The sequence below is a fragment of the Semicossyphus pulcher genome, unplaced genomic scaffold (genome assembly GCF_022749685.1).
Source record: "Semicossyphus pulcher isolate SPU_LCO1_2020_fin unplaced genomic scaffold, fSemPul1.0.p SCAF_23, whole genome shotgun sequence".
Classification (NCBI taxonomy): domain Eukaryota; kingdom Metazoa; phylum Chordata; class Actinopteri; order Labriformes; family Labridae; genus Semicossyphus; species Semicossyphus pulcher.
The window spans coordinates 8,282,593-8,306,593 of record NW_027211697.1 but is presented as its reverse complement, the minus strand read 5'-3'; the positions used below and the strand labels follow the sequence as shown (position 1 = coordinate 8,306,593).

Below are 24,001 nucleotides of genomic sequence, written 5' to 3'. Positions count from 1 at the left end.
CAGAGTGTTGTCTTTGTCTACTGGAATGTTTACGAAAATAAATGTGCCGTATACAGGAAGTAGACACAGCCAGTGTGACATCATCAGCTGGCTTGTGAGCCTTGAGTTTGAAATTATGCCTGTGGCCCAATCTTGTGTTTTTTGGAACCAGAAATGACCATATATGGACGAATACGTCTCTGTATCCTGGTTGATAGATTGTCAATCACAGGTAGCCACGCCCTAAAGCATACTCTAGTCTGCTCAATCATCAATCTATCTTTTAATGGAACCCTAATTTGCATCGTGTTTATCCGGCATGTACATAAGTGGCAGGCTGTGTGCTGAGGGCTACACCCTGAAGAACGCGAGTGTGGGGTTACTACTCGGCTTGTTTTCTAACATGACCTGTCCATGTGAAATAACCAGCTGAATAAAAGCTTTTACCAGAAGAACGCCACCTTTTAAACATCAGATGTACTAGAAGACTTGATACTAGCTACTGGGACCATAAAGTCATAGAAAACATTTACAGAGGTCATAAATCATCTCAGAGGCAGGCTCACTTTTCCATCTGGTTTCATATAATCAGACTCTTTTTGAAAATGCAGGTTTTTGGCACTTCCGTACTGGATACACTTTTGAAACCAAACTGAACTGCCAATTTGAATACTCAATCCGTTAGTAAAAGCCAAGTAAACAATCAGGGTTTTTTTTTGTGTCCACTTCACAGTTTTAAACATGTGCACAACAAATTAGCTCCAATGAAAGTTAAAATCTAAGCCACAGAGTTTGGCCTTGGGGCGTGCATGCTATTGCGTATATATTGCATAAGCATTGCTCCACATTAAACACTGCACAGTGAGGTCAGCAATGCTTGAACACACCACTGAACAGCACACCTTATTAAGAATGCAGATAGTGACCTTTGAGAAATACTATTTGTCGAGAGAAGTCTGAACGTAGAGCAACTGCTGCTTCACTTCAGAGGTTTGGATCTATGCATTCTGCATAAGACTGGCAGGCAAACATCATACAGATGCCTGCATGTGTGTGCGTGTGTGTGTGTGTTGAGGTCATAAATAAAAATCACATTCAAACATTTACACTGTTTTTCTGGTTGCTGTCTTTGTGTTCCTTACATCCTTATCTGACGTAACATAAAAACTGACTAAAGAAACATGTCATAAACACATCATGGTGCCTTAAGGAGCATGTTTCAATTTTCATTTTAGGAGCAGATTAAAAAATACAATCTCGAAAATCTTAGTTTCGTTGTCTTTGGCGGCACCTAGGGCTATAAAGGGTAATTATGGGAGCAGACTAGGAGCACATATCCAGACAGTGTCGCATGTGTGACGTCTATCGTTGGCTGCGGTTGGAACTCTTGATTTTCCTTGCTTTCGTTGCCACCTGAGCGTTGAATTTGTTTCTTTTTCTTCGGATTTTGACTTATTTTTGGACTTGTATCTGTAGTCATCGATCTTTCCTTTGTTTGTTCAGCCATAGTAGATTACTTAGACCAAGGGTGGCCAACCCTGCTCCTGGAGGGCTACCTTCCTGCATGTTTTAGGTTTCTCCGCACTCTAACAAACCTGGTTTGAATGATCTGCTGAAGCGTCTCAGGGGATTGGTAACGAGCGAAACATTCGAATCAGGTGTGTTAGAGTGCGGAGAAACCTAAAACATGCAGGAAGGTAGCCCTCCAGGAGCAGGGTTGGCCACCCCTGACTTAGACCAACCAACTAGGCGCCCAGTCCATAATACCGCATCAGTGGGCCATAGGCTCAATCACCATTGTGTTACCTCATTCGGCGATAGACAGTGACTTTACAGACATTTATTTAAATTAAAATCTGCGAGATTATATCTTTAATAATGGAAAATACAAACTATTGACAGCTACGATTTGCTGTGACTGAAATCTGGTGCTTAAAGAAGCACTGAAAAGCTTTCAACAATTGAAGTTATGCATCATATATTGTAGTATTAAATAGTGTGTAGTGTATTTTTTGGTTCCAACTTTAAAGTGCACTAAAAAGGAGCCAGTATGTGAAGTATGTGTGGGTATTTTGTCAAAAGGTCATCCAGTTCAAACTCTACACTTGTTTATTTCTGTCACGCTGGATTCTCTTCCCAAGAGGATACAGTGAATACCACGGCTCGCCATCGCTCTTTAATCACAAACTGTTTATGTTTTTAAACTATTCTCCAGTCCCTGCTGCGTAGTCGAGAATATCAGGCTTGTGCGCTGTAATGAAAAGACAACAGCCACTTGTGAGAGGCTGCATTCCATGCAAATCTTATTACATTTCACTCGGAGAATGCAGATTTAATTTAAAGATCATGCTTAAAAATAAACTGGATGCAGTGTCTAGACTTCGCCCATGGCCTTATAAGGGAATGTCTCAAACTTAAATCAAAGAGTCCTGCAACATCAGATCCATGCAGTATGGTGGCATCTCAAAAGGGTCGCACAACAGCAGGAATCCCTACAGACTTACTGTGCAAGTGAAGGCACCACAGCAAACTTCATGCTGCATTACAGCTAAAAGACAGGTCAGAGAACTCTGTAAAGTACACACATCCACACAGAAAACACAAAGTCACGTGCTTACTTCAAAGCAAAGTCCACAGTTTGAATAGATGCCATGAAGTAGTTTGTCCTTCTTGCATTCCGAGCGCATTACTAATACTGCAGGAGGCACAGCACGTGCTTCCAGTGGAAGCCAAGGTGAACATCAAATCTGAGAATACCTCGTGAATATTTGTGTCCTCTCCAAGTTGAAATGAGGAGAGCACGCTCTTCATCATCCCGAGCCGAGAGAAGACTGTGTATGGTTTGAGAACAGCCCTCGTGTTTTTTTATTGTGGAGGTGTACAGAGTGTATTATTGCACATCAGGCCTGTCAGACACAGGCGGGCATCCATACCGAAGCGATCAAAGACGTTCTTATAGCCGAACTTCACACAGTGACAGGCACTTATTTGTTGATGCAGCAAATACTGACAGTTTCAGCACTTCCTCTCATGTTACAGATAATGATGTTGCTTATATCATGCACACACAAGCTGAACTAAGGGGGGTAATGCAAACATGCCGGAGAGAGAGAGGATCTTCATATTTTCTAAAGAAATATGAGAACGCACAAAAGCACAAAGTGTTTTTGTTCTTTGGGTTCAGGGGGGAAGGTTTTGTCTCCTGTGACTTCAATAAATAACTTAATGAGAATCATTTCTCTGGAGTGACATCGGGGATGAAAAGCCGGCCCTTTGTGATCTCTTTGTTCGGCTCCAGCAAGAAACATTAAGCGCTAGTTATTAAAGCTAGCTTATGAGTAGCAAGGATCCAATTATGGGTTGTAGTTACAGAAGTCATAATGAAACTCACAACCCAGCAGAATCCAAGAGAAGAAAAAATATCTCTCCACCGTCAGGTTATAGTTTCCTTCTGCACCTTCTCTAATTATGTAGCTCTTGCAAATGTTAACAGCAGAAGGACAGAGTTTTATATTTACTAGGTTTGATCATTTCTAATAATGGACTCCAACGTGAGTCAGAGCTGCTAACCAAAAATTAAAAAGTTGTTAGTCGTCTTTAACTACTTCTTAGACCAACATTTATTCACTTACACGCCCCATGCGCTTTCGTAGAACAGCCTGCATCCTGCTGTTGGGACTGTGTGGCATGAGGATGCTACAGTTAGAGAGGAGGATTGGTACACAGGTAGAGTTGTTCTGACTCCGAAAACATTGCCTCCCATGTGGCCTTAAACGCAGATGGTATCAGAGAGTATGTTAGTTTAAGGACCCATCTGATACCACAGCACAAAAAAATTAAGCTTGTTTCGTCAAGAACAAATTCTTCATTATCTCTGACCCCGTTCACACCTGGTATCAACATGTGGTTTTTGTGATCAGATCACAAGTGGACAGTCTTAAAGGGCCAGTTCATTGATTTTCAACCTCAGTCCTATCACGCTATCATGGGGAGCTAATGTCATTAGCTTGCTAAACTACACTTCCTCAATCTAGGACGCCCGCCTCCGATGCCATGTCTCGTTCAAAATCGTCAGGTTTAAAATGTAGACTGCAGACCTGAAGATTTTTTAGACGATCCACTGGTATATTCTCGTCGTGTTTCAGATTCTGTACCGCTCTGAGCCGTTGCCTGCAGCGATCAGTGTTCTTCACTGGAAAACGGTAGTATTTCACTCCAGTGTCTCTCGCTGGGCCGTTCCTTTCAGAGGGAGAGGGTGCAATGCATGCTGGGTTTTGGAGGAATGTAGAATGGCCGAAACCACGAGCTGTTTTTACAACTTTCTCCACAGCTATGGCGCCAATTTCAAAAATTATTGCTTCAATCGATTACAGAGAACACCAGCGTTGACTGACAGTGGCTATCTGGGACGCACTGAATCACATATGTCTGGCAGTGCATACGCACATGTGTCCTGGGCCACATTAAGCACCGCCCACTCTCCCCATATCCATGTGACCATTGCTGCGAAAGACGACCTGTTTTCAATGGTGTCTGACTTAATATTTCTCTGCTGTGTCTCTTGAAAATCTTGAAATGAAGGTGAATGAAGCTTCGTGTTTTTTTGCATACAGAGCGGGAAAGTGAAATCCGATCACAGAGTGGTGACTAAAGACGCATTTGAGAGGCTCGTTGATGACTGATTTCAGGTATATTAGTGAATGATCCATGCCATCAACGACAGTACGGTGATAGCAGACAATGTAATATTAGTCTATGTTCGCAATTTGCCAATATTACTATTACAATGGAAAATCCCTCCAGTACAACGACATTGCTCAGTTTGCAAGACTTCCGTTTAAAGGAGTAGTTAAAGTGGTCCCACACAGGAGCACCAACACCTGTTTAGTCATATGTTTTTATCGCATTGGAATTTGATTGGGGCTGCAGGGTGGTGCGGTGGAGCGCTGTCGCCTCGAAGGTTCCTGGTTTGAATCCCGGTTTGGGGCATGTTCTGCCCATACATACACAGGTTCCCTCCTGATACCCAGGCCTCCTCCTACAGTCCAAAGACATGCTTGTTAGGTTCATTGGTGACTCTAAATTGCCTGTAGGTGTGAGCGTGACAGGTTGTCTGTCTATGTGTCAGCCCTGCAATTGACTGGCGATCAGTCCAGGGTGTACCCCACCTCTCGCCCAATCAAAGCTGGGATTGGATCCAGCCCTGAACAGGATAAGCGGTATAGATAATGGATGGTTGGATGGATGGATGGAATAGGATTGGTTCCCAGTGTTGGTGTTTTAACTAAACACAAGTTAAGTTAAAGTTCAGTCAGAAAAAAATGGTATTGAAGTATATCTATCTGCAGCTCACGGCAACCTAGGATAGAAAATCCATCCATCATCTATACCGCTTATCCTTTTCAGGCCCTCGGGGGGCTGATGCCGATCCCAGCTGTCTGTGGTACACCCTGGCCGTATTGCCAGTCAATCGCAGAGATCATTAGAAGAAAACACTTGTACACAGAAAAATAATATCAGCTAATTATGTGCACTGTATCTACAACACTCAAAGCTCAAAGTCGGTAACACACGTGGAAGTAAAAACTCCTTCATGTTGGAGGTGCCTCCCACCTTGCAAAGAAAAGTTTCCCTCACACTTTGATAAAAGCAGGTTTAGCAGGATCACATTCGAACTCAATTGGACCAAACACGAGGCTTAATGAGTGTGCTTGGCCTGGACGTCACCTACAGGGGGTCTCAGTGGGCAAAAACAAACAGGCTCTCTGTCCTGCCTCCACCTTTGAACCGCAGTGTCTCCTGCTGCCAGCGCACAACAAATTATTTGCTTGCCGGAGGTCGAGCTATTTAACGTGTTTGCTTGCTCTGCTGTCATCTGCAGCCAGTGTGACCCCGCCACACACACACACACACACACCCCCACGCTCAGCCCGGCATCAGCCACTCAACTAACCCAACACAGGCGCTTGTTACCACAGCAACCAAGACCCAGACTTATTTACGAGCTTTAGTTCTCTCACCAGAAAAAGACCCATTCATTTTGTTTGAGGAAAGAAATGTACTAATCCGAAATCCCTCTAAATATTGTTCTAACTCGAATTGATTACAAAAGACTCGGCTAATAAGCAGGAAGGTAATAAAAAGAGAGCAGAGACTGCAAATGCACATTTTGCATGGCGGCTTTAAAGCTTTCAGGAAGGCAGTTTATGAATGTTTGATGTCTTGTGAGGGTCCTGCTGCTGCCCTCCTTGCAGATTTCACCACAGTCCAAAATAGACGGAACACCATGCATCCGGTGCGCCAAAATAATAACAAACAAGTGCATAGCGTGCCTTAAAATCGAGCGTGTCTGCTGCTTTAGTCATTAACACCCCAGTGGCAAACCTTCACTGCATGGAAATGTCTTCACTAAAAAAGGAGCATCCGAACCGTGTGGGTACGCGCTTCCTACTTTCTGAACAATAGCATGACTGGGCTGGGGCTCAGAGGAACACTGTGGTTGCATGCTCAGCTAGTCTAGTGGGTGTACAGTGTGGCCAGTGCTACTCAAAGTGGCAGCAAAAGCCCCGAAGACATACAGTGAGACTATCCACAGGCATGTTAACTGTGGCCCATGACCCATAAATGTTAGGCCATTGTCCGCTGCCACAGGACTTCCTGAAATGTTCTCTCTCTCTCTGCCTCTGTGTCTCTTTCAGTCTGTGTAATTACAGCTTCACCCTCCTCGGTAATTAGGGACTATTTCAACAAGGATGTGGAATGTCTCCATCTATTTTTCCCTCTTTTTATCTCCCTCTCAGTTCCACCCCCACAATAAAGCATCTTCATGCTTTCTATAAAGCAAAGATCATCGTCGTGTGTTCTGGTTTTTGTGACTGCTAAGTAATATTTTGAGCGACTTCAAATCAACCTTTTAAGTTAGAAAAGACCACAAGGCTTCTTCTTCTTCTTCTTCTGCAGTCAATACAGCGCAGCTTTGCATTTAGCACCGAGCATCTCCAGTCTCTGTCCTTGAAAAAGCAGCAATGAGTAAAAGAAAAGAGAGAACGTCTCTAAACCATCCGCCCCCGGACGCGCAGAGAAGGTGGGTGTGAGGAGCAGTAGTCCTCTCTCTCTCCCTCCCTCTCTCTCTGCATCGCAGTCAAAGGCACAGGCAGCAAATCTGCTGTTCCACAGGCAATGGCTGTTATGATAACTCCTGCAGTGCATAATGCAATCTTTTCAAAGCCCCGGGCAGCAGCAGGCATAAACTTGTTGAAACACTATATTCTGGAGGCAGATGTTGAGGAGCTGAAGACATTTTAAACTCCATTAAATGGCGTATTATGAAAGCGAATGGTTGCCTGATGTGATATACTGCGAGGAAGGAGGTAAATAAAGTGATGGATGGCGTCATCATTCAAGTGGCTCCCGAGGGCTTCATAATGGGGGACCACAGGGACAAACAGCAGGACTGTATACACAGCAGACTGGGCTGGTTTACACTGGACCCATTTGGGGCCTTTTATGAAGCGTTTTTCACCAATTACGACGACTCCTGTCCGTCTGAAACACTCCCTCGTCTTCCCTCTCGCTCGCCTTCTCCAGCCTTCACCAACTGCAAGTCTTTTTGCACAATGATATGACAGAAACACATAAGAATAATGGCACGTTGTTGCTAAGAGACCACCTGTTCAGATCTCCCACATGAGATTGTGGCGACGCTGTAATCCTCTTTATCATTATCAGAATATCATTCATTTGAGGGAAAGTGTGAATGTCACGACAATATTGCAACAGAGAGAGGGAGAGATTATATAACAAGATGTCTTTTAGGCAGAAACGCTCTGTTTCAGATCAGGGTTTTAATCAAACGGCGCACTGCAGCAGCTCCTGACTCGTGACACATGGAGATCCTAACGCAGGCAGTGAATTACCGAGCAGCACACTTGATCCAGTTTACGTCAAACTACTATTTAGCCTTCTTCATAACAGCCATTTCAGCAAATGGCATCCACTGTTTTCCAGGCTGTGTTGACACTTAGGGAGTGGCGCTGTATGGGAAAATGAGTGTTGTCCCGAGGACTGGTTGAGATGAGACACACCCTTCTCTTCCCTTACCTGGCAGGGTGTGTTCAAAACCTGCAGCGCATGTATCAGACACAGAACACTTCCTATGACAAAGACTGAATAAGCGCAAGTAAAAGTCGTATTGTGCAAAAGGGCGTGTTCAAATGTGTCCATGTAACCTTTACTCTTCAGGATAAAAGTGGTAGCAATTAAAAGGTTTCATTATTTGACTGACTGAACACACAGCTTCATTCTTCTACAACTCTGATTAATGTGTTTGTTCCCCGTCAGCGTGAAGCCAGCACGGCCTCAGACTTCATCCATCGGCATGCTAAGAGGCTTGACCCCGGGGGCACCACCTCTCTCAGACACACACAGTGACACGGCCAGCTGGTGGAGATGACTGCGCTGCACACGCTGACACACACCAACACGCAAGCACCAGAGTGTCAGTCTTAAGTATCTGTCTCACCCCGTCAGCACGGGAATGACTAGATGCCAATCGCCGCGTCTGGAACTGCCTGTCTATGTGAGGGAGGAGAATTGAAGTGAGTCACGGCGGATCACGCTGGGATTGCTAGGTTTTACAGGGTTGACTCCCATGTCGGTTTAGATAAAGTCATCACAAAACACTAAGGAGTGTCTCCGTAGCCTTTACCAAAGGAACAACGCTCACACTGACATTCTGAAACTCCAAGTCTCACCCTCACTGTGCTTACAGTCCCAGCCCTGTTAAACACACACACACTCAACTGGGCTAACATGAGTCACAGCAGCGCAGTTACCCCCCGCTTCTCCCCTGCCATTACTCAGTTTCTGCCCAGCTGCTGGATGCAGCGACTTTGCAGCCGCCGTATGTTGTTACATCTTCCTCGGGAGATGTGTGCCTGCATGCAAAACAGACAAACACGATTATTGTCTGCGTAGGCATTCGGATGTGTATCCAGAGGAGAGATTGGCTGAGCTGAGGTGGAAGTTTGATTCATTCATTTTTCCCCAAAGTTAATGAGATTTACTATGAGAGCATTTCCAACCCCTTAGAGGTACATATACGTTTTAATATTTAATCATCAATGCATAAATTAGCGACTACTTTACAAAAAGTCAAAATGTGGGCTCAACAGCTTTGAGGCGGGAATTTGAGGAAGTCATTGGACCCTGCTGTCTGTTTCCCTTTGAGATTGGGTTAAACTCGGTTATATGTCAGACATTTTTGGGATAAATGTTGCATCTTTTCAATTACTTACTATGCAATATAATTTTTATGCCATTAAATAATGCAGCACGCCTTGCAGCATCTTTCTCTCAAGGTGGCTGACAAACCAAATAAATTGAAGCCTGCGCCTCAACTTGAGACAGATAATCATTTTATATTCAAACTAATTGCAGCAGATTTCAGTAACCAAACATGCAGATAAAAAATGTGTTACCCTCTGAGAAGGGATGGGGACGAATAATCGAGTACTCGTTGTTGACGCCATTATTCGAGTAAAGTTACACTTCTGCGTTGTTTTCAGCTAAAGTTTAACTCAGTTAGCTTACATGCACCATGTCAGCTGTGACGAGGAAAAGTGATGTCTCGAACAAAAAAGACGATGATAACGTGCTGTGCAAGATACGTGGTGTTAAACTTAGAAATACTAGTTCGATGCTTAACCACACGCGCTTAAAGCAGAGCAAGCGGAGACTGACCACAGGCAGTCTCGCATCACATCACTTGCTAGCCGTGTTAGCACACGTCGTCGTGATGACACCAGAGCGGAGACGATTAGCCTGCTAATAACGAACACGGTGACTGGAGATATGCTCCCGTTAAGTGTTGTGGAAGGAGAAGGCTTCCGTGAGCTGATGGGGTTTGTTGAGCCGGAGTACGAGCCACCATCACGGCGGACAACAGCTACGAGAAACTGCAGGCTACAACTGCCGTATATGAATAGAATGTTACAACAACGTTAAATGAAGGACCTGTTAAGGTTGTTCAATATTGCACTTGCTTTGGCCATATATTTACATTAATGTAAAAGTGTTACATAGTAATGTTCTCTTACAGGAATATAGCCTACTGTTTCCAGGCCGGAAAGACTGTGTCCGACGTATGTTTTTTTAACTCGTTCATAAGGTAATTAGATTACTCGAATATTGAGACTACTTGAAATGCCCATCCATAGTTCTGAGGGTATAAATGCCTAAAAAACATGCAGCACACTGTGAAAGACTGATGTTTTTCATCACTGAAATATGGTGGGAGTCAAACTGAACCCGTCTCTTTAAATATTAAAGCACCCAAGCAACTTGTTTTTTACACTGCAGGCGAAAAATAAGCAGCGACTGTAGATAACACTCTCTGTGACCTCCTAGCTTCACCAGGTCACATCCCCGGTGCGAAGGAAGGACTCAGACTCTCCACTCCGCTGCCCGTCAGCCTTCTCGGCTGTCAGGACTCGTCAGGACGGGGTGCTTTCACCCTAGGGACACAGCCCCACGCTGCTGGCTTTGCGCTCCAATGAGCAAGACCATCTATAAAAAGGACCTGTTCTCACCCTGACACCTCCAGTGTGTCTATGTTGATTAACCCACATTTGTAGGTGTAAACACTTACTTGGACAAACCCCGGATAAAACTGTAGGCTGTGTGACTGATTGAGCACAGAAATAGCCATGTGAAACATTTGCTTCCCCTGTTGGCTCTAAAAGAAGCAGCAGTCAGTCTCTGCTCATCTGACCTCCTTTCTGATGGATGTCTATTCCCTGGAGGAGGACGAGCTGCTACCCGCTACCCGTTCCTGGCCTTCTGCTCGGGGGAACTACAGCTGGCATAGGGGCAGGGGCTTTTAAAAGTAGGGTAACATTCAAGGAAAATAATGTGTAATGACGAGGAACATACTGAAAGAGGAAGCACGAGCTGTGATCAAAATAGATATCTGAGATAATCACAAGACGCAGGTGAGGAGCCCTGATAACATGTTGTTTAACATTCCATCACTAGGCCGAGGTGTCTCCAACTCTACATGAACCAGTTAGTTTTGATTAACTACACTGAAAAATCCATACTAAAACAATGAGTCAGTTAAGGGATTAGTCGTTCCACGGAAAGTTAATCAGGAAATCTTTTACATAATCAATGAAACATAAGTGTATTAACCAACAATGGAAAGCATTGTTAGTTAACAGACTGCAATCCCCCCCACAGTAACCACAGATTAGTCGCTTCTCTTTGTTTTTATTATTGCAGAATTAATGCATTTTGGTTATAGGCTACTGGTTGGAGAAAACAAGCAACTTGCAGACATCCTTTTCTGGATCCCAAAGATCCATATGACATTTTGTCTACTCTTTTCTGCCATTTCATACAATGAAAATCATCAAATAATCAGTATTAGAACAATAAACGCCATCTTGTAAAAAGTGTGCACTACACCAATCCATTATTCAGTTATTCATTCATTTGTTGCTGGGAATCTATGTTTCTGTAGGATACCGAGGCAAAGCAATTGCATGCAAAGTTCACACAGGTTTTTATGTAGAACAGGTTTGAATGTTGAAATCCCTATGGGGCGAATGTTTACTTGTTGCAACAGATAAGCCCAACCTTGTCTGCCCGTCAAACACTGACTTCTGGAATGCAATATGCGCCTATTTCAGCAAGAAAGCTAGGCTGTAGTTAATCCAGTGGTATCGTAGGGGTATCTTACACTACTATCAGCGCAGTAGGTGGATTACAGGCACACAATGTAGGCTTACGTGTAGGAATTGACTGAGTGAGTGACTTAGATTTTGTAAGCATGGGGGATATTTCTACCAAAGGTGCTGCTTTAACTATCAAGCCAAGTGGAGGTGGAAGACAGGAGGTTTGGTCAATTGGCATCTGGTCAAAAGGATAAATGAATTGAGCTACTGCGCCTCTCCCTAAAGAGATTATCGAAGAAGACGAAAAAAAAGAGGCTCTGAAAGCGTCTTTACTAACAAATCATGAAGTCTCATTGATGTTGGAATTTCACCATATCTGTGGCGGCTGGAATCATATCATTATACGCGTCTTCAAACTTTATTCATTAGTTCAACCTTACCTTATAGACATTTTCCGTAAAGCGGTGAACCTCGTCGGTGCGAGACATCGTGAAATCTTCAGCCAGGACCATAAACGTTTTTTTTTCCTTCAATGTGTATCCGTGTAAAAGAAGGAGGGAAACGGGGAAATGAACACGAGTTGGATCAAACAAAAGGCGAGGCAAACGCGCTCGTGAGAGAGTGAGACGATGCTGCGCTCCTGAAACACCCCACTCCAACTAAACACACCTTCCCTCTCCACAGCTGACAGCTCGCTGCTGCCTTCAAGGACACTTCCGCAGCTTGGAATTCTCGCTATCAGCAAAAGTGTTCAGAATGAAGTAAAAACATACAGGGAAACAACAAAAAGGACGCTGTAACATATTTTCGATTACACCACTTATTAAATATAATTCCTGGTCAGTGGTAGCCTGACCAGGAAAACCCCAATAACGTAATTAATCCTTAATATTACAAAAAAATAGGTATTAAAAGATTTATATTAAAGGCCAGTTGCCTAGTTTACAAAGCCCACACAATTACGACATGAATTGAAAGTCAGTGTCAAACTCTAAATTCTCTATTTCCTACAGCATTATAACGCATCTTGACAAAGAGCAGATTTAGTTCCCGCCCCCATGTTCCTGTACCTTATACACAGGCAAATATGTTTTATTGTATAATATCTAAAATTCAAATGTTCTTACCCAGTTAAAATTTCAATTGCACTAATTCTCATAATGTGTGTTATAATGAATTTAAAAAACACAGTTCTACCCTAAAACCTGCACCCATCTTTAACAAGAAGCCTACTGGTAAAGCAATCATAAAGGTGATGAGGTATAGGAAGAGGAGGAAAGGAGACCCTCTAACACTAACACCAAAATATTTTATAGATCATTGTGTAAGGTTGTAAGCTAGTCATACTGTTTTCAGTAACAGCATGCGTAATAATTAGTGCTAGCTTCTTGTACATGCTAATTAGAGTCTGACTGCCCACTTACAGTACTGTGGGGTTGTAAATACCAGCTTTCCTGTCTAAACATCTCCCACATTTGAGCCACATGAGCTTTCAATAACCACACACACTTTGCTGATGGTATGTGAGTGAGGACACCTGTTTTTCAGTGCTGATGAGTCAAAACATTTGCAAGGAGCGCCCCCTTCTGGACAAAGTACGAAGTGCAGACTGAAAATCTGAATTTCAATCCGTTTTTCAAAGAAATAAATCCATGTTTGAGAGAAAAGTCAATGAAACATATTGTTGCCACAGCTCAGTTTACTATGGAAAACAATTGAATTTATGTGTAAAACATCTAAAATTGAGTCCTTTTACTCTGTTATGCCAAAACCAGAACAGATACAATGTGACATTGTTTTTATCTGAATTAGAACATTTCACTTCCTTAATGTAGATACTTCAGGGAGCAAGTGAACCAGAGTACAGTCACAGTGCTAATCCTGTAAAATGTGTGAAGGTGCACTGCAAAGGCCCCACCTTCATATACAAACACTTGAGGATGAAATATCAAAATTAACAGAGTGCCCAGCAGTACAAAGACAGTCAACTCCCGTCCACAAATTCAGTCTGTTAGGCTGCCAACATCTCCCTCTCTGGCCTTTTCTTTGCTTCTTTCCTCTCTAGAAAAGAAAGTCAAAGAAAAGCAGATACGATCAGTCTCAGTCTCAATTAAATCAGGTGTGTACATAATTAGAAAAACACAAGTACCAGGTTCAGCTTTAGCTGCATCTGGGACCTCGGGTAAGGGCTCAGTGGGGACCTCTGGAAGTGCTACATCTTCTCCCTGATTCAAGAGAAGGGATACAGCAACAAAAATAAATCAAACACTTTAGGTTATGCTGACCAAGTAGAAAAGCACTAAATCATTTAATTGCTGAGATGAAAACATGTTCTCCGTTCCTAAAAAGTTGACATTTTTGTGATACAAGCTGTGGGATTCACAAAGGGGGTCAAAAAGTAGGACACAGAATGTTTAGCCCTTTTTACACTGCGGTTCCACCTCAGCGCCGTAACGAAGCTCCGCCGTCATGCAGCGTTTGCCATTTTACATTGGACCAAGCAACGTCGGCGTGAAGCTGCCCCAGTGTGTGTTTCTAGATAGCGTTCCGGCAGTGCTGAAGCAAAACGTGTGCGAGGTGTACAACAGTGCGTGCTTCAAATACACACACATAGCTGTTCTAACCTGCCGGCTCCGCTGTTTACACAGACGCCATTTCGCCTCTGTTACCACCTCCGATGGCGGCTCAGAGGCGGAGCGACTTCGCCCCACCATTCTGGCTCCGTGCGTTTCACATACAAGATGGAACGTAACAGAGGCCTAATAATCCCGCCTTGAACTGGCAGTGTAAAAGGCGCTTCTGTTCTGACTTTTTGACCCACTCCATGAAGTCTGCAAGACAAGGGGTTAATCACAAGACATCAACAAGCTGCATTTCTAAATTTCCCATCTAAAGTCACATATGTAAATACAGGTACGCTATCTAACCAAAACCTGTTTGATTATACATCCATAACACCTGTGGGTAAACTGCTATAATTCTGCTTGCTCCTTTCCATCAGAGTTAGGAGACTTTGAATTACAATCTGTGCCTTTGTTCAAATGAGAAACATAATAATGTATGTAGGCAGCATGTGCCCTTTAAAATAATGATTAAAACACAAAAGAAGAAAAAATCAGCTGTAATTTAATAGTGATGAATCAACCAAATTGAATACCCACAACAGTTTCAATTATACAGTCTATTATTACATTACATATAATGATACTGTGGACTCAGGCTTTGATAGAATTATTCCTCATATTTTACACGTCTGATGTCTCTAACCAACATGTAGTTTTGGTTTAAAGTCCCCACCTGACTCACCTCTGAATCACACTTTTAATTACAGCTCTGATCCAGTGGTAGACAGCTGAAGCCTGTGGTTGCACCACGATAAGTGTGTGTTATGTAACAGAAAACGAGTATATGTGCTCGGCAAACATTATAATAATTTTTTTTTTAAAAATATACCTGAGTGATAGCTTCTAGCTCGGCTAAAACGGCGTCCTCGTCCTCCTCCGTCAGCGCTCCGGCCAGCATTTCATCGATTTGCTGCAGGAGGTAAAGACGTGTTATCCGATGGCTCAGTGTTTTGGTGATGGAGTATTAACATGGCAGTGATGAAAGCAATCTGTACTATCAAAATATATAGTATCTTGTTATATAAAGACATTATTAGATGTTTTGCTAGTCACAAACAACATTAGCATTAGCTAATTTTAAAAAAAGTACTTGGTTCTCGATCACTAGCTGTAGTGCCATTTAAATATTTACGCTGATATATGGCTTATACCTATATGGACATAATACTGATGTAAGGTGTAATTGACATCGACATTTACCCTTTGATATTCAATTGATTCCTGGGTCTCATCCAGGATTCTCTCCACATCTTCAATTGACATGATCTGTCACAAACAAGAAAAGCAATATGAGCCTTATGGAAGAAAAGTGTTTTGGTTGAGTGTTGGTGTTTTCCTGCATATTCCGGCTGGCTTGAGAGTTTTCCTGAGCGAGATCCGTGCACTGTATCCAAGGATGTGCGGCAGTCACACCGCTGTAGTCAAGGCTTTGCCTCTTAATCCTTTAATCTTCAAACAATGTGCACCAGCTACGCTAACACAAACCACAAGCTTTCTCCGCTGCTCAATCCTCACCCGAGGATCACTTTAAAGAAAGTATGCCTATCTGGGGAAACTTTGACATTGTTGAAGTATACACTCACATATTTAATGCTTAAGGGGTTGTTACTGTCACGTGCATGTGGGAGGCATATTTCCAAACATAAAAAGCATGAAAAAACACATTAAAGCACACCTACCTCATGCATACTCTTTAGACAATCATTGCCAACCTTGAGCCCCTCGATGACTTTCATCTCAATTTGCATGAACTCAATATCTTGAACCTGTCGACAAACATCAGCATGAAAAAAATGCACATTTACAGACAAGATGAAAATAGTAATACGTAATCACATAATAATTCTAGACAATGATTGCCCAGATCCTTCTCTCCACATTTTTGCAGCTCAGATTTAGGTTTGATTTAGCAGAAAATCTGCTCGATTTAATTATAACACACACTAGGGGATTATATCACAAAAAGGCAAAGGATCAAGACTACAGTTCTCAGATTGTGGAATGACTAAGCAGACTTTAGAGATCTGATTTCATTTATTTTAATATTTTGTATCACATTGAACTCGTGTGCTTGCTCTTTAAAATACCTGATACACCCATGAGCTGTGGCCTGAAAAATCAAATAGTGTAATCTCATCAAACTCACCATGCGCTCCAGGTTTGAAATCTGATTTTCAGTCTTGTCTAGTAGCTGATCCTGATAGCGTTTTTTCTTAAGAAGCAGCAGAGCTTTTCTGCAATAACAAATAAAAAGGCAAAATAAAACACAGTATGTTTCCTCAGGTACAAACAGCGTTCAGCATTGTATACAGAAAGAAACAGATTTAATTACAGATGAAGATGGAGGTCTGTACCTCAGAAGATTTTAAATATCAAAAGTTGAATGATGTTCAGTATGTCATGCATGCAGTGTTGTATTTCCTATTTAAAATGCCCCTAATTCCTGACTTGTGTAACACAACAAAAGAATAGTGCAATATTTTTAAGCAGTGAATTGTGTCAAGCTGAACTAAAGTCAATCTTGTTTTCTTTTCCTGCATCGCTTCAGAACTGAAAAGTATGGTGGCCCTGAGAGGTAAAATGGTGCAATTTAACAAAAATACATGCAAATATACAACACAAAATTAAATCAAGAAACCATCTTTATCAATTTGACAACACGTGCAGTATTTACAAAAAACACTGTCAATACAGAAAACAGAACACAACCTAATATAATACCACAAACATTTATGATGACAACACAACTAAATTTGACAAGACAAGCAAATACGCAAACGTGCTGCATATGGCACAAAGTAGGAAAATAATAGGAATACAAATAATTAAATAAATAATAAAAATGATAGGAAAATAAATAAATACAAATTTAATTATAATTAAAATAATTATTTTTATTAAAATAAATAAAATATTTAATAAATAAAAATAATACAACAAAAATGATGAACACAGCTGGGAATGCTTATGCTTATTGTTGCTATAATTTGTGGTGACTATTGAAGTTATTGAAGTCTGCTTTATGTCAGTTGTAGGGTCAATTGAATTGGCAGGTCAATAATAAGCAAGAGGCCAGCATTAACAGCAGATATATGCATAAATATCTGAATCATGGAAAAAGTCAAATAAACATACATTTTAGCTTATTTTCCAACACCTCTGACCGATAGCAGATTTCAATAACTATACAAGTCACCACATATCATGAGTGAATTTGGTTGTGTTGTCAGGATTTGTTTGTGTTGTCTTTGTGGTTATGTTCAAGTATTTGGCTGTGTCTGTGTTTGCTGTGTGTATTCTGTGTGTGTGTGTATTCTAAATGTTGGGCATGTGTTGTCTATTTAGTTGGGTTGTGTATTTGGCTGTTTTCAGTAGGGCTGAACAATTTTGAAAGAATATCTAATTGCGATTATTTTGACATATATTGCTATTTCGATATGATTTGCGATATTAAAGGGAATGATCATTTTTACATCATTATTCTCATTTTCATTGAAAAGCACATTAAAATGATTATGGTGTGTTTTCTGCGTGGATCTGTACTATACAATGATATTTGATACTTAGGTCTGTGTATGTGTAGGATTGTAGAACATCTCTCTAAAAGTTTAGCCTTAGTTGTCAGCATCTGACTGGGTTGTAAATTCAGTTGTTTTGCCAGTGTTTATAGCGCATTTTCTTATTCATCCGTCTGACAACACATGCACAGCATTAAGCACCCGTGTGGTAAAATTGATGAGGATGAGTTCTTGGTTTGTATTGTACTCTGTATATTTGCTTGTGTTTTCTTGAATTGCAGTGCAATGAGCTGTCAGGGCCACCGTAGAGGAGGATACACAATACTTTTCATGCTTACTCTTTCTTGCCATCCTTTAGCAGCTGTTTTGCCAGAAGCCGCTCTTTCTGCAGTTGCAAGGTGATCCTCTTTTGGTACTGTTTCAGCTTATCCCTCTGCTGCTTCAGTTGCTGAAAAAAGGAAAAAAGCAGGTATATTTTAACAACTCACAATATGGCCTTCATGTATTATCTAATTCAATAAAAACATACTCACATTAATATATTAAAAATAGACAACTTATTAGCAAAATATTACATTTAAACAGGGAAATAAGGAATATAATCGGAAAAAAATGTTTATTCATTTCTAACAATATTTAAAAAATTCAAAATATTATATATTATTTAATTTTGCTGTGACTGAATGTTTTGGGATTTTTATTTTGACTTCATCTCAACTGCTGTCACGGACACAGATGTTGGACAACACTTGTGTCGTCCCAACAATAAATAATGATTGAAATAATTGAAATACAATGCCGAACACGTCAGCTAACAGTAATTCATGTTGCCTTGTAGCTACAGCGCTGTGCCAGCTAGCTAACGGTACCGCTTGCCTTGTGTTAATGTAACGGGACTAATCTGTTGCTATAGCCGCTATCAGCTCACCAAAATGGCTTTGTCCTGTTCGGTTACACGAGAAGGTCGACTCTTTCTCCCAAAAACGTTTCCCATTATTCAGCCACATCCCCTCCACATCCTCCCTCATCAACAGACAATTTATCGCCTTTTACAGAGCATTGTGCCACGACAAAACAAAGCCTAAAATGGCTAGCAGAGGCTAGCTGTCTACCACCATGTCCACAGTTTTTCCGTGTTTCCTACGGCAACCGACGCAGGACATCCTATCGGACGGTATGACTGTAGTGTTTGACTTTACACGAGCAGTTATAGCAAACATTTCTCTGTGTTAGCATCCGGACAGCAGAGGAGACAGTCGTGAAATGCCAGTTTGATATCAGCAGCACACGTAGGTTTACAGATAAATAAACCAAAAAGAAAATGATAAACAATTTACCAATAAACGGGACAATACCAGTTGAATTTATCAAGAAGCCTCGTAGAAGAACGTATGTTGATCTAACAAATCTCTCTTGACTAGTACCTGTTCCGTCAGCAGGACCTACTGACCGAGTAACCTTGTACAGCTCAAGGCTCCCCAGTGGGTCCAAGATCAGCACCTTGGACAGCGACCAAGATCAATTTAGAAGTGTACTTCTATGACCCACCTGAGTTAACCTAGAAAACAGGACGGTGCATGTGGTTGATCTAGTAATTATGTTTAACTGTTAGGCATATCACAGATAAAACTGATATAAGTGATAGACCTACTGACCGGGTGACCTACAACTCAAGACTCCCCAGTGGGTCCAGGATCAGCACCTGGACAGCGATCGCGATCACCTTAGAAGTGCACTTCTTTGACCCACCTGAGTTAACCTTGAAAACAGCACAATGCATGTGGTTGATCTAGTAATTACACTGCCCACTTTATCAGTTTTATACCATGGGCACAGTTCTCCAAACAGCTTGTAAACAGCCCTTACTAGTGTGTTAAATGTGCGAAAGTTATAATTGTAAATAATGGGTTTTTATTTTTGTGCTGTGGGTTAAAAGAACCTAACTTCCACTTAAAATATTGTTTTTTTTCAGACCTAAAAGACCCAAATGGTTTTAATTGTTATCTTGCTGTTTTTAATTTTTGTTTAACAAAGGAACACAGAACAGATTGAGTATGGGAATAGTAGGCTATAAAGGTAAAACAAGAGGCTATATCACAAGAGGGATATATCACATTAGAAAAAAATATTATTGTTATCAATATTAACAGTCTTGTTAGCCCTTTTGTTCATCAAGCAGAAAAAAACAAAGTACAATACAATTTTTTTTTACTGCTAAACTTAAATTTATGAATGAAAAAATGCTTCACATTTTTGCATTGGTGTACTACAGGGCACTGTGATGTTATGTTGTGTGTAGTGACTGATGCGAACAGAGTACACCTTACCTTGTATTATCCTGGTCGTGTGACCTATTAGAGATAGCTCCCTTTGAGAGCTGCCACTGCTAGCATCTCTCGTAGATGTTAATAGTTAAATGTTCTATGGGGAGGAGACGTATTTTCTAACTTTTTAGAGTTATGGCTCTATTTGTGGACATTTCCCAGAGTGACCTCATCAGGTATGTCTCACCCAAGAATCCAGTTAGCCTAATCCCGGGTCATTCCAGGTGATCAGAGTATTAGATTAAAGACTCAGTTGGAGCCCACATGATTGGTAAACTGGTAAAGTTGAGATGAATGACACAAAAACACACAAGTCTGAATGAAGCGTTTATGGTCAAACATTATAATCATACACAGAAAAAAGCATACAGCAGATGTTTGTAACACTTTCTCATTCATAAGAGGGCAGGTGGCTTTGAGAACAAACCTTACAGTTCTGCATATCATCCACATCATGTTTTACGATGCTGTGTCACAGCATCGTAATAAGTTCCGGGAGGTGAACTGAATGCCTATGGCTTATTTAGGCCAGGGGGAATTTTCCCACATGCAACTGCATTATAGTCTCCAAATTTAGCAAAAAAATATTAAACCTTTCAACAATGACTATTTGAGTTGACCTGATCAGCAGGTTAATACAGTATCACAACAATAACAAAGAGATGCTTAAGCCTGTAGCATTTACATACCTAGAAAGAAAAAAAAGGTAATAAATCACAAATACTGACTTAGAAGCCTCTTTGGCTGTTCACAGAAGAAACTACAATATCTGGTTAGGTCTTTCATTGACAAAAAAGAAAAAGTTGAAAATATTGCATTTCAGTGTATTTCAAGCACCATTAAAAATCAAACAAATGCCTAAAATATGAATCATAGTACTACCATAGAATCAAAAATGCCGTAATAGAAGTCCTTCAGGTCAGCCATCCCACTTCTCAATAGGAAAATGACTGTACTGATGATTGAATCCATGCAGTTCACAAGAATATAGGAAAAAGCTTAAAAGATCCAATCAGTTCAAAGGCTCTTGATTTGACTCATAGAAATGCTTACACTGGAACAAGAGCGTTTCCACACAGCACGACAACATCAACAACAGTCCTGTGATGAACCTGTACAGGCCCTGTCTGGTCAAAGCTGCAAGCAGGGCCTTCAGAGCACTGCATTGGTGTGTTACTCAGGTAAATGCCTCATATGGCCTGCTTTCATGTCTCAGATTGGGACAGCGGGCTGCAGCTTCCATAAACAGGATTATGCTATGGAGAAAGCCTCCTTGGTAAGGACCCAGAGTCTCAGACAGTCTCAGAAGGATTTAGTGGGTAGCACGCTACACCTGGAAGTCAGTCCCAAAGTGTCTGATTTGGGCATCAGTCATAGATAGATAGGTGGTCCTCATACTGGGCGAGTACTGCAAGAAAAATGTTGGAAAAACATAAATTAGCATTTTTGCTTTTAAACAACAGCATCTTTAAATATCATGACATTGAGTATTAAAATGTCGAGATGTGATTTAAGGTTGGGGAGTGTATATTTTGATCATGAGCTGTTTTATCAGGAGCATGTGGATGCTTTAATGTGGCAGGGGAGGGGCAGCCAGGTGAAGAGCAGACAGAGGGCATTAGTAACACTCACATGTAACACTCTGTGGATAAAACAGAAGGTGCCAGAAGGTCAAAGGTCATGCAGCTGAGAAACTGTACGGCGCTTTAAGGGGGGTCTTTGGGTTATAAGTTAAAACATTCTGCACAGCAAGCGGCCGAGGTAAGCCCACAGTGCGTTTCAAGGAGTGGAATGAAAATGAAATCAAACAAACAGAAAACTTACGGTTTTTAAAATTCTGAGTTAAAAAAAAAGATGCAAATAACAAAGTGGTTAGTTATAAAACACTGGTTAATATTCAGCAGTTACATGCTTCAGTAACAGCATACATTAAAGCATAAAAGAGTTACATGCATTGCAGAGATGATTCAGAAACAAAGCAAAGAAAAGGAAACAACACATACAGCCCCCAGTAGATTCATACACAGCAGTACTGCAAATATCTTTTCCCAAAGTTTCAAGCATCACTGTTACACGAACAAATAAAAAAACACACAAAGCCAGTGCCTTTTAAAAATGTGTATCACAGAGGCAAACTAAAATTTTAACCACTAGTCTACATTTTCCCTCCTTCAAAGAGGTATTTCATGTCTGTGATACGCTGTGAATGCAGTTCAAGCGTGATTCAGGCACGCAAACAGAAAGCGTAATGGGAAAAAATCCTCCACCTAAAAGAAACTTTAACCGTGGATTTCCCAGCTTTATCTATAATCCATCTTTAGCTCTGGAGACACACCGCACGCCTACACACTGAGTTCCTGATACCTGTCTTTATTCTGCAGAAAAAGCCATGAATACTTCACAAATAAAAATCTAAGCATTAGCTTTAATCATTATTTTTTAAAGAATTATAAATATAATGCAAGGCAACAGTGAAAAGGACATGAGCATGTGCTTAGAGCCTCGTAGTGAGAGTGTGTGTTTGAATACAGAGAGGGCACTGGGCTGACACTGCATGCACTTCAGTCAATGGCCAGCAGGGAGCAGTCTTCCATCACTTTCTCCCCTCACTTAAAGTGGACAATGTCAGCTTCTATGCAGTGCATACGCACTGTTACTTTGCATGCTCTCTGTTAGTGTTGCAGCAGTATTGAGGTCAGTAAAGCCATCATCTTTATCACACCAGGGACACTAGAGGCCCATAAGGCCAACGCACCGAGGGAGGTGGGGATCCTCTCCCTATCAGCGGCACGTTCTCATATCGAGGACTCCCTCCAAACAGCATGTTCTGATTCCTGTCATAGAGAGGGAAAGAGATGTGGTAAGAGATGAAACACGCAGATACTTATATGCAGCTATCATATTGCTCTTACATGTACTCAGGAGCTGGTGTGACATTAGAGGCAGATGGCGGAGGCGGATGAAGAGTGGCCTGGCTACCGAGGCTGCTGGTATAGCTACAGAAACTGTGGATGTTGGACCTTCTGGGGTTGTAGGACATCCGCCGGGCTTGCGGGTTGAACGGGTCTTCCTCGTCTATGTCGTCATACTCTTTGTCCCTGCGTGGAAATAGTACACCCGCACACAACAAACACAAAGACCGAAACAGAGAGTGCATGCATTAACGCTTTGCAGGAGTGCATTGCTGCGAGTAGGTAATGGGATAAGGGGGTTGCTTGGTGCTGACCTGCTGGCCATTAGTGTCCACACTTTGAAAATCGCACACAGCATGGCAGAGAGTGCGCAGCCAGCCAGCAGAGAAAACAAAGAGAGGTAGAGGAGCCCTTCAACCCCATCATAGCACACACCCATTAGGGCGTCTACGTAGTCCTAGAAGAATGGAAACACAGTGTGCATTTAAGTATACATGTGTAATATAGTCACCTTTTGTCTTGAAAATATTACCTTCACATATACAGTATAGTCCTTTTTCAGAAAGAACATTCCTGAATTATGTATGTATTTTTCCTATAGAAAACAAAGATTAGACAGACATTACATGGGCGCAATCATGGAGTCTATGGGGGATATTTAGGTACATTTCATTCATATCTGAGGCTTTAATCTTACTCATGGCAGGGATATATATTACATCAGAAATACATAGAAATAGGGGCGCCGGTTTGGCTCGGTTGGTAGAGCAGGCGCCCCATGTACAGAGGCTACAGTCCTTGTCGCACTGATCGCAGGTTTCAACTCCCGGTCTGCCGATCCATTTGGTGCATGTCATCCCCCACTCTCTGCTCCCCACATTTCCTGTCTCTCTTCAGCTATCCTATGAATAAAGGCAAAAAGCCCAAAAAAATAATCTTTAAAAAAAAAAGAAATACATAGAAATTAAG

At 41.6% G+C, this 24,001-nt stretch overlaps 3 protein-coding genes across 8 annotated transcripts in view; all 3 read right to left on the bottom strand.

The window, feature by feature from the left end:
- LOC138602863 (BAR/IMD domain-containing adapter protein 2-like) overlaps nt 1-12,298 on the bottom strand; it is a 65,565-nt gene extending 53,267 nt beyond the window's left edge. For all 6 annotated transcript variants that reach the window (XM_069674464.1, XM_069674465.1, XM_069674468.1 and 3 more), the window contains exon 1: nt 12,095-12,298. In XM_069674464.1, the coding sequence (XP_069530565.1) occupies nt 12,095-12,166 (72 nt within the window). In that variant the 5' untranslated portion in view covers nt 12,167-12,298. The remainder of the gene's footprint in view (nt 1-12,094) is intronic.
- Nucleotides 12,299-13,353: 1,055 nt separating this feature from the next.
- Nucleotides 13,354-18,922, bottom strand: LOC138602986 (charged multivesicular body protein 6-like). The gene is made up of 8 exons (XM_069674628.1): nt 18,725-18,922; nt 18,135-18,244; nt 16,425-16,512; nt 15,958-16,044; nt 15,479-15,544; nt 15,108-15,188; nt 13,804-13,879; nt 13,354-13,715 (listed from the first exon to the last, which is right to left on the bottom strand). The coding sequence occupies exons 1-8, from the start codon at nt 18,788-18,790 to the stop codon at nt 13,666-13,668; spliced, it is 624 nt and encodes a 207-aa protein (XP_069530729.1). The 5' UTR covers nt 18,791-18,922; the 3' UTR covers nt 13,354-13,665.
- A 1,512-nt stretch (nt 18,923-20,434) lies between these two features.
- ttyh2l (tweety homolog 2, like) overlaps nt 20,435-24,001 on the bottom strand; it is a 31,978-nt gene continuing 28,411 nt past the window's right edge. Inside the window, exons 11-14 of the mRNA XM_069674459.1 lie at nt 23,347-23,489; nt 23,033-23,218; nt 22,876-22,954; nt 20,435-21,528 (exon numbers count right to left, since the gene is read on the bottom strand). Of these exons, the coding sequence (XP_069530560.1) occupies nt 21,448-21,528; nt 22,876-22,954; nt 23,033-23,218; nt 23,347-23,489 (489 nt within the window). The 3' untranslated portion in view covers nt 20,435-21,447. The remainder of the gene's footprint in view (nt 21,529-22,875; nt 22,955-23,032; nt 23,219-23,346; nt 23,490-24,001) is intronic.